General features: G+C 36.2%; 1 protein-coding gene across 1 annotated transcript in view; it reads right to left on the reverse strand.

The window, feature by feature from the left end:
- The window catches only part of LOC135213847 (ras GTPase-activating-like protein IQGAP1), a 201,387-nt gene that overhangs the window by 123,231 nt on the left and 66,695 nt on the right, over positions 1 to 11,461 (reverse strand). The window contains exons 5-7 of the mRNA XM_064247950.1: positions 11,302 to 11,459; positions 2,812 to 2,946; positions 2,467 to 2,551 (exon numbers count right to left, since the gene is read on the reverse strand). Of these exons, the coding sequence (XP_064104020.1) occupies positions 2,467 to 2,551; positions 2,812 to 2,946; positions 11,302 to 11,459 (378 nt within the window). The remainder of the gene's footprint in view (positions 1 to 2,466; positions 2,552 to 2,811; positions 2,947 to 11,301; positions 11,460 to 11,461) is intronic.

Raw genomic sequence — 11,461 nt, forward strand, 5'->3', positions numbered from 1 at the left:
CCCAATGTTGAGGGATATCATCCAGTCACCCCCTGACAAATGGAAGCAAGGGTGGAATGGTTCGTTTCCATGTGGAACTTCATTGTCCTAATGTAAAAATTCAGTGTGCTCAAATCTAAAACCAGCCTTCGTCCTCCTGTAGATTTGGGAACTAAAAAAAAGGTGGTTGTAGAATCCTTTGGAATTGACATTGTCCACTACTTTGGTTGCTTCTTTCTTGAGAAGAAATGTCACTTCCTCTATGAGGGCTGACTACTTTTCCGATGATACAGACTAAGTCGCAAAGGCGACCGAGTGCTGGTCGAAGGATGCTTCTTTCTGAAGAGTATGGAGTATCCTTCTTTCAGAGCTTTTATAACCCACTGCTCTGCCCCTTTCATACTCCACATTTCTCCCCAAAAAATGAGTCTGGCCCCCACAGAAACATGAGGACTGAGTCCTCACTTACAGGCTGCTGGTTTCGAAGAGGATCTCTTAATAGCACATGAGGTGAAGCAAACAGTTGCCCTAGGTCAAGATTGTGACCTCTGTCTACCACCTTGAGAGGGCCGATTCTGAATAGGTGCAGCTGTCCACTCCTTAGTACTTCTAGTGGACTGAGCGAGTAATCCTGGGTTGATTGCTTGTGAAGAGGTGAGACAGTCTCCTCTACCATAGATTGTGGAAACAAAATGAAATTCATCAAGGGGCGAGAACAGGAAAGCAGACTTATGGGATGACGTAATGCCCTTACATGTAAAGGACACCCAAAGCTCCCTCTTCTCAAGAATCCCCATGCGTATAGGGAATTTACTTCCATAGAGCCATCTCTAACTGCCTTGTCCGAACAGGAGAGGGTGCTACGCCAATCCAAGGCAATGTCTTCCGGAAGGTCGGGAATTTCAAGAATCTTTTTGGCCAATATGCCTATAGACTAGTCTAAAAATCTAAGCACCTCAAAAATCTTACATAGATTTTAGAGTAAGTGGTTCATTTCCAATGAAGAAAAGAATCTTGCCAAAGAAAATGCACAGCGCCAGACCAAATCAGTCAGACTGGAGAAGTTCCCCTGGGAGGAGGCAGTCACTCCCAAGGAAGGAGCTTCCCTAGCATCGTAAGATCAATATCTCCTAGCAGATAAACTAGAAGGCAGAATACTAAAACCACCTTTGCCTTGTAGCTTTTTCTCCAAAAGCCAATTATCCACTTCACACATGGCTTTTCTAGACAAAGACGAGAGAACCACTTTAGGTAGGCTTAGAGAGTCAGCTCGTTGGTCGCTCATCAAAAATGACGAAGCAAGAGAAGCAGGTGCTGCTGGGGAAAATTAGTCAGGAACACTTTGTAGCAAATAAAGTAAAGAGACGTAAGCTGAAAGTGTAGAATCCTGGATGACATCATCTTCATCCAACAAAATAGGAGATAAGGAAAGATCAGGAGGTGCCAATACTGAGGAGGTTGACTTCTGGAGAAGGTCCATGATGCTATCTAACCATTTCTGGAGAGGTCCCAAAACAGGGTCTCAAGCAGCCAAAGTCTGAGGTGGGTGCTAGGCAGCCAAAGTCAAATCAAAAGAAACTAAACAAAGGTTGCAGGCTACTCAGGGATTCCCTAGACCTCTTGCTGGGAATAGGAGACTGATCCCTGACAGTTGAATGCCTCGAGAGGATGGGAATCATCTAAGCGCCACTGGTGCCCCTTAGAGGGACTAGAATCTCCAGAACTGGACGAGAGACGAGACACTTCCAAGGCGCTTTCTCAACGGCTTCTTTTTGTCGTCACTTGGGACATCACAGGTGTGACTGAGGGGTGACTACCTGTGGGCAGACCCCACTGACCTACCTTCAATCTTTTTTTGACCCACCCTCTATGCTCCTCACAAGTCAAGTCAATGGTACATGTCTGACTTCTACATGTTGGACACAAAATATGTGAATTGTAACATTCTCTAGTGAGAGGTACTGCAGCAATTGCTGCAATACCAACAACCTGATGAACCAGAACCTGACATCAGTCACTAGCAAAAGTCAAAGTATGGAAAAAATCCAAGTAAAAAAACTGGTTTAACTCTGTAAACAACTAAATATCCAAAGAATACTTTGCCAAAGGAGAAGATCCAACAAATTCCAAGCAAAGCCGCTATTGTTAACACCATGCTGGTAGAAAACAAAATGAGGTCTTGGCTTTAGTTGTTCCTCTTTTACCTTGAAAGTGGGCAGGGTTTCACCTACATAAAAAAAAAGGCTATCACTAAGGTGCATTTCAAAATTCAAGCTGCCATCGAGTAGAAACTCCTAGCAAAGTAATTTACTGGGTAAGTTACTTATATAAAACCAATAAACAATATTTTAAGTCCTATTATTATTATTATTATTATTATTATTATTATTATAAAGGATTAGTTTATCCAGACCTCTGAGCCTAACAAGTCTTGATCAAGACTTCAATCCTATATTTGTACTATAGTAAATTCCAAAAGATACATACCATTGACTTCACCAATGTGTCCCTGAATTTCAGCTTGAGTTAATAATTCATCATAAGCATCTGGAATGTAATCTTCATCACGGCTCTGAAAAATTGAGTGGATTTACAAGTCTTTTTGAACTTTTAAAAGATAAAAGTATTGTATCTATGGATATGAGCCTCATTTCCTGTGAAGAACAAACACAGAAGTATTTTTCAATCTATGATGTGTTAAAGAAACTTATTGTAAGACCTTTAATTATGTTAGCAAAAATTAACCAAATATATAGTTACCTGAAGAATCTTTCAATTTTTTGTCAATACAAAGAATATTTTTTATGAAAAATTAAAAACAGCATTCCTAACCTTATTGATGGCTATCTCTTTCTTGTGCATCTTAGCATCTGAAAGACAATGAAGGTAACTTTCTATATTTTCATGGAAAGCATTCTGTATGTGGGCTGAGGGATTTTGTAAGGTTTCAAGAAGTTCCACAGGATCCTGTAAATGTAAAATAAAAATTAAGAGTAAATTTTCAACATAGCAAGAACAGCATACTTAACTAATCATACCAATTAGTTACAATTCTTAACTATCACAGAACCAGCCTACCCTTAGGAATAAAAGTTGATTTTTATTAAAAATTTGCTACCTAAAAATTTTAATGATAAAGTTAAAAGTAATTATATTCTTACAATTTTTTATTCTGTCTCCAGAACATGAAATTGCTGTTGATAAAAACATGTTTACCATATAGTACCTATACACACGTATCAAGACCTAATTTTGAAGCTAATTTTAAGGGGGTCGGATCATGCACAGGATATAATATTAGAATAAGTAATATTCCAATATTTGTATGGTATTATAAAATAGAAACACAATGAACATGTATCTTTTCTAAGGATCCTTTAAAAAGTTATGCTTTACTACTTCACTGTATACAATATTAATATGTATGTATTCTCATATTACTATTGTATTATAAGTACAAACATTCCAATCAATATTTGGGTTTGGAAAGCAGCTGAAGTTGATTAAGAGGTACCATATATACTGGTGTAACATGCAATCATGCGACCCTCAAATTTTCACCCAAAAACAATGATTTGATCATGTATGTCATGTAACATGCAAGTTCAATTTATCTATCCCATTTTCTAGTTAGGCTAACCCCTTTTCCTCCATCTCTTTATCTATTCCATCTTCTAGTTAAGTTAAAAAGAGTAAAAGAGAAAGCTACAAGTATCGTCAGTGATGTTATACGTGTGTAAACGCATACAGCCAGAAACAGCTGATTTGCTATGAACAACCAAATCCAATAACTACAGCAGTTTCCTTGCATTTCAACCATCGCACGATAGTAAAAAATTACTTTAGTTATGTTGAACAGAATAGGATTGATATACTTTTACATTACTATATCCTCATTCCTATGGAGAGAAGATTGGCAAAGCTGTATACTGCTAAATTTAAGCTGCTAGTTGTTCATTTGCTAACGATTATTATCGTGCATTGGCAACATGGAAACTTCGGTATAGCACCATCTAACTCAACCATAAACAAAATTTGAGAGAAATGTGTATTAATGAAAACTATTTGGCATGAAAGAACACATTTTACTGTGTTCACTCCAATAAAAGATAAATATGTAAAGTTCGTAGTATTCTGATGAAAAAAAGTGAAAATATCAAACGCAATCCGTTGATTTTTTACGCAATAAACATGCTCTCAACAATACAAATTCAAGTGATATTTTGAAAACACTTTGTATAACGTAAAATAACCTTGTCCCATATCAATAGAGTATCTTGAGATTCATTTACGCTAACTAGAAGCAAGAAAATCACTCTGATTTGACCTCAATACAGCAACATAAACTTACCTTGCAAATGTCCTCAGCTGATTTCCAAACCAAAACATTGATTGCTATTTTTGTATTTTATACAACAACAGTAATTTGAAAATACATACAATATTATTGGAAGCAGTGAAGTAAAGCATAACTTTTTAAAAGATCCATGGAAAATATGCATATTCATTGTTTGTATTTTATCAAACGATACAAGTATGTGAATATTGCACATGCTAATTTTATATCTAGTGTATGATGCAACCCCCTTAAAATTAGCTTCAAAATTAGGTCTTCAAAGTCGCATGATATGCCAGTACGTACAGTAAGTTTATTTTGATGCATTTAACTCAATTCAGTGATTTTAATGCCTCTCTGGATAGGCAGCTTCCAGGTTTATCTAGAAGCACCTGGAACAATAAATGAAAAGCAGCAGAAGTCTTTGTTACTTCATACTGCAGGTCTAGCAGTTCATGAAGTATACAACATTTTGAATCTAACAGATGATTCATTTGCAAGACAATTGAAGGGCTCACAAAATATTTTCCTCTTCAAGCCAATAAATAATGTTATCAGTTCACCCAAGCATCACAAGAATCAGGAGAGACGAACTCTTTTGTTACTATTATTAATAGGGCTTAGTTTTTCCAGACCTTGAGTCTTAAGTAGACACTTCTCGGGCTGGTTCTCAGGGATTAATCCTAAGAAGGAAAAATTTTTTTTTACTTTATTTAAGAAACCAGTTTTATTTAAAACTTTATGATAGTTAATTGAAAAAATCTTTGCTTTCAGCAAGACTATTTTTCATTTTTAATTTTGGTAGATAAATTGATCTTTGTTGGGTCCAATTTGGGCATTCAACAAGTAAATGTTGCACTGTCAAGGGTGTTTGACATCTATTACACTTCATTGGATCAGCATGTGGTGTTGACATCAAGTGACCATGTGAGAATCTTGTGTGTCCTATACGGAGCCTTGTTAGGATTACCTCTTTTGATCTTTCCTTTTGTGAAGATGTTCTCCATGCATACACTTCAGCTTTTATATTTTTAGGCTTATTTGTGGTTGGCAATAAGGACCATTCTCTTTTCCAATTTTGGTATATCAATGGTTTGACAGATGTCATCCAGTCTGACACTGGGGCATGTGTAATTGTTGGAGGGATAGTGCAGGCTAATTTGGCAGCAGTTTGCATTTTCATTTCCTTTTATTCCCACATGTGCTGGAATCCAACATATTTCTATTGATAATCCTGATTGGAGGAGTTAGTTTACTGGTTTATACCGACTTATAGCATCTATAGCACTATGTGAGTCACTGAAAATAACAGACACACGCTTTTTTCTCAGATATTATATCAAGAGCCATTTGTATAGCCGTGAGTTTGGCAGTAAATACTGATGATATTAAAGGTAGGCTTCTTTTGATTAATATATTTTTCGAATATGCAGATGCTCCTACTCCAATATCATTTTTGGAGCCGTCTGTAAATACCATGAATTTGTCTCCTTTCTTCTAATGTGCTCCAAAGCATGGCGGTATACTTCTGTACTATTCATTTGTCTTTTAAGTAGGTAAGATAGGGAGGTACATATTTTTATTCGTTTTAACATCCATGGTGGTGACAATTCTATCAGTGGGTGAAAAATTGGATTTATGTTATGTAAGTTTATTAGGCATTTAGCTTTTTTTGGGAAAGAGCTAGTATTATGAACTTTTGTTTCTGGATTATAATTTTGAACGCAGTCAGCTGCAGGAGTGAAAGACCTCTTCATATTGTTATTAAATTACGGTGAAGTTTCAAGGGCAACACACCTGCCTCTACCAGAAGCGAGCTTGTTGGGGAGGATCGGAATCCTCCTGTACACAATCGCACGCCTTCATGGTGCAATGCATTGAGAATTTTTAATGCAGATTCTGAGGCGGATGAATATATTGGACAGCAGTAATCTATTATGGATAAGACTGTTGCCTTCTATATCATTAATAAAATGTCTCGCTTTGCTCCCCATTTAGTGTGTGATAACTTTTTCAATATGGCAAGGGCTTTGATGCCAACGATTGGCTGGAGAACACACAGGCGTCAACATCACCGAAGCTTGTTGATGCCTAAGCGGAAGGAGACAGAGGAAAGACTTGCATCTTTGCCACTAGTATGTTTGTTATTTCTCCTAATGCTTGCAATTTTTCTCAAAAACGTGCATGTCACCAAATCAGAAAGCGTAGCTGTACAGTACTCTTGTACATCGAAGAAGCGGAAATGGAAGCACATCTCCATGCATGCCACTGAGCATCGTGAATGTGACACCCGCACTCGACAGGAAGCGCAAGGCTGTTGTTGTTATTCCTGTAGGCATAGCAACCTTAACTCAAAAGGATGAGGAGTTGTATATCTGCATTCTCTACAGATGTCGACATATTTATTCAACTGCCATTCAGTGCATATCAGGGTAGAAGGGACATCCATAGCGAGTCCCTGGAGGGAAGCGCGACGTCATATAGCAAACCAACTGCCCTTCTTGGGTTGATACTCCTGATAGGCCTAATGCCGATCGCATACCCCCATCAACTCTGCCTCCATATCTGGAACGAAAACAAGATGGCAATGCACAACCCTTCCCTGCAGGGAAAGGAGTACAATTAGTCAAAATTACTTCCCAAAGCACCTCTTGGTACATCCAAGCTTTGAATTATAGGTGAGCCATATGGTATATGTGAAATATCCAAAGTACAGGTGGCGAATTAACTGGATTTGAACAGTTTCTGCAACTACGACCTACTACATGTTGTGTACACTCTCGAAGCATGAGAAGGCGCCATGTTTGTAATATCGCCCGGAAATTCCACGCACAACAGATTCAAAACAAACGGGGCAAACAAAACCGGCTTTAAAAGGATGGAAGCAAAGCTCCTCCCTTAAAGGCAGTAAGAAAATAACTAACATGATCACAAGTTAAAGAGGGGTATGTGGGTGGCTTCACATGACTTGTGACCAAGCACAGATGCCAATAGTCCCTTGAGTACACAATTTTTTAACTTTACCAGTTTCCAGCTGGCGCAAAGTTATCCTAATGTTAAGACCGAAGGTTTGTTTTGTATATGAACAACAATGATTTTTCAAGGGAGACAATTTGGGGGTTGTATGAAGTTCGCATGATACAGGAGTATATACGGTAACTGTTTTTGTTAAGCTACATTCTAAAAGAATTGAGTCACGTTAGCTAAATACTGGTTAAAAATTGACTAATTTTAATAATATAAGTGGTAAATTTACTTCAATATGGCCTATTTTTTGGTGTGAAGAATGACACAATCTGGTATTTGGTATGATCTCTTATCACTGTTAACATCAGATCCATCATTCCAAAATATGAATCACTTACTAAAGATGATAATAGTGTATGGATTTTACTTTATCACTGACAAGAAGACTTCACCCAATCTGGTCATAGCTGTTTCACCTTTCAGTGCTTGGAGTCACAAGTATTAAGGGGGCTGACCAGCTAATGCCATTTTTTTAGGACAGGACTTTGACAATCCTACCACTTAACCCTTAAACGCTGACTGGACGTATTTTACGTCGACATTTTTTGTCTCTCGGGTGCCGACTGGACGTATCTTACGTCGACATACAAAAGTTTTTTTAAAAATTCGCAGAAAAATACTTTTAGGCCTACCAGCCGAAAACTCTTGAATCACGCGCCTTGGGGGATGCTGGGAGTTCACGGATCAAGGTGTTGTTTTGTTTACAATCGTAACGCAGGCGCGCAAGCGCGAATTTCTTTCTTGCCGCACTTAAAAGTATCTGTGACACATCTCGGAAATTATTTCGTCACTTTGACATAATTTTTTACCATTTTAAATTAGCCGTTACATGTAGTATTATATATGAAAATGTGCGCATTTTTATTTAGAATACAGCAAAAAAATACTCATGATTGTAGCTTTCATCAGTTTTGAGATATTTTCATATAAATAATGATAAGTGCCAAAATTTCAACCTTCGGTCAACTTTGACTCTACCGAAATGGTCGAAAAACGCAATTGTAAGCTAAAACTCTTATATTTTAGTAATATTCAATCATTTACCTTCATTTTGCAACTAATTTGAAGTCTCTAGCACAATATTCCGATTTATGGTGAATTTATGAAAAAACTTTTTCCTTACGTCCGCGCGGTAACTCTTCCGAAAAAAATCATACATGCGATTGTGGTAATGTTTGCACCATTTTAAATTAGCCGTTACATAAAGTTTTATATATGAAAATGTGCGCAATTTTATGCACAATACAACTAAAAACAACCCATGGTTGTAGCTTTTATCAATTTTGAAATATTTTCATATAAATTTAAATTAGCTGTTACATAAAGTTTTATATATGAAAATGTGCACAATTTCATGTATAATACAACAAAAAATAGTTGAAGGTTATAGCTTTTCTCATTTTTGAAATATTTGCATATAAATCACGATAAATAGAAAAAAAAAATTTGACTCTACCGAAATGGTCGAAAAACGCAATTGTAAGATAAAACTCTTACAGTCTAGTAATATTCAGTCATTTATCTTCATCGTGAAACAAATTCGAAGTCTCTAGCAAAATATTTAAATTTATGGTGAATTTTTAAAAAAAAACTTTCCTTCCCTCCGCACGCGGATTCTCCGCCACAAATCTCCGAAATGCGTAAGTCCCATTCTCGGAATATTTGCTCCGTTTCATATTAGGCATTTCATAGAGTTTTAGATATGAAAATGTGCGCAATTTCATGTAGAATAAAACGAAAAATATTTGAAAATTGTAGCTTTTCTTATTTCCGAAATAATTGCATATAAAAAAATATATATAAAAAAATTCGACATTCGGTCAAATTTAACTCGTCAGATATGGTCGAAAACTGCATTTGTAAGCTAATATTCTTACAGTATAGTAATATTCAATCATTTGTCTTCATTTTGAAAGAAATTGGAAGTCTCTAGGACAATATTTAGATTTATGGTGAATTTTTGAAAAAAATATTTGTTTACGTCCGTGCATTACAAATTCATGCATTATTTTGTGATAATATTTTCTCTGTGTTGCTTTTATCGTTTTACAATGTGTTATATACCAAAATGATCACAATTTAGTGTACATTACAACGAAAAAAAAGTAACTTGTTACCTTTAACCGTTTTGCGCACAGCGCGATTTAAATACAATTATATATGAAATTTTGATTTTGCGCTCTCATACATCGCATTATTTATATATGATAATGATAATTTTTTTCATTTCTGATGGTTGCATACTAAACTTCAGGCAATGACAAAAAAAGGAGCCAAAAATGAACTCTTAATCTTGAAAACTAAGCGCGCTGTGATTTTTTGAAAAAATATTTTTTCCGCTTCCGCGCTCACTCTGAAACGTCTCCGGCACTCGGAGACTTTTTTTTTTTACCGCTTCGGCGTTTAAGGGTTAATAAAGTGACTTGGGACATCTCCAAACCGCACATGATTTCCACCTCTGACCTTCGAGCTATATTGTGTGACATCAGGGCGATTTAACCCAAAAATAACCATTTTTTCAAATTCTATCTCCTCCCTTCATACTTAATATTAAACCATGGGACCTCCAATCAAATGTTTTTTTTTTTCTAAGTCATTTTTTTGGCTAGATATGAATTTTTTCATTACGGTAAAAAAATAAACCCTATAAATCAGGAAACAATTTGTAAGAAAAAAAAAATTGGAAAAAAGGGCTTCATTTGATTGTTTATAATGTCTTTCTAAGTTATGTACCAAATTTCAATTCTATAGCTTTAAAAGTAAGGAAGAAGACAGAATTTGAAGGTCAATAAGTATAGTTTTGAGATATGGGCATTCAAAGTTTTTCTGTGTATTTTTACAAAATTAATAAAATTTAATCATGATTATGAATTTTATACTACATATTTCTTTTTGGTTATTAATAAACCAAAACTATGTTATTTATCATAATTTAATCATAAATGAAGATCCCTTTGCTCACAGATCGTAGCCTGGGGCACTGCGTCAGGCGAGGCAGGGTACTCCCTCCTACGCAACTCTCTCTCTCTCTCCTTCACTAACTCAGCTTATTAGAGTGAATTTTCTTTTGTCTGTATGTTAGCAAGATGTTTTGCTTGTCTTTTCCTCTTTGCCATGATGAAATTCTTGCCATAACAAAGATAAACAGACGTAAAAGCAAGCGAATATCAGAGGTGAAACTCAAATGCGTACCCTCTATCATGTTTCTGCTCGCACTGAAGGGTGGTAACTTGCTGGGAAGAGTGTCTTGCAACTCATGGAATCTCTAGATGCCATTGCTCACAATTTGTTTGACAATAATTAGCAAAATTTACATTAACAAGAAATATTGCATTTTCTTGTATGGATCAATGTTTTTGGCTTATTGAGCTATATTTACTAATTACCCTGTAACTACGAAAGTAAGAGAAATTTTTATGAAATATTTTGTATACACATTCTCCATTGCCAAACAATGGTCCTTGAATTTTATCATGACTTTGCATTTTTTGCCCAATACCCCCATACATAGGGGTACCGGCCGGCCCCCTTATCTGAAAATGTCTGATGTGCTATATTCAGAAGTATATGCATAATTTTTTTAAACAGTAAAATATAGTACTGATAAGCAGAGGGTAAGAAACTGAGAACAGTCCATTGATTGGGAAGTTTTAGAACTGAAGCAATTTCAATTCTCATATTTATCAACTTATGACCCTGAATAGTTCACACTAAAAAGGGTGAAGAATGGTTATCTATGAGTATGTTTCTTCAGTCAAACATTTCAGCTGAAGAACCATTTGCCAGTTTTTACTGCATTTTGCTTAGTTACCAGGTCACAGTACTGAGACAGTAGTTGCAGGTGCAATATTTTCTTTTTGGAATGTTCTGGAAATGGGTGCCAACATCATAGGGACTTCCAAGGAAAAAACTGTGCAATAAAAATTAATCCTAATAATAAGACCTTTCACATGCAGTACCTTCTTTTCAATAGCATCATTTACAGCAATTACTGCTGCATGAAGTGATGCTTCATCAACTTGCAGTTCACTTGCAAGAATCCCTCCGATCTTTCCAAACTGAGGCATCTGACAACCATACTTGCTCAATTCTTGCATCATGGCATTCATAACCTCATCT

The sequence above is a fragment of the Macrobrachium nipponense genome, chromosome 43 (genome assembly GCF_015104395.2).
Source record: "Macrobrachium nipponense isolate FS-2020 chromosome 43, ASM1510439v2, whole genome shotgun sequence".
In the NCBI taxonomy this organism is placed as follows: domain Eukaryota; kingdom Metazoa; phylum Arthropoda; class Malacostraca; order Decapoda; family Palaemonidae; genus Macrobrachium; species Macrobrachium nipponense.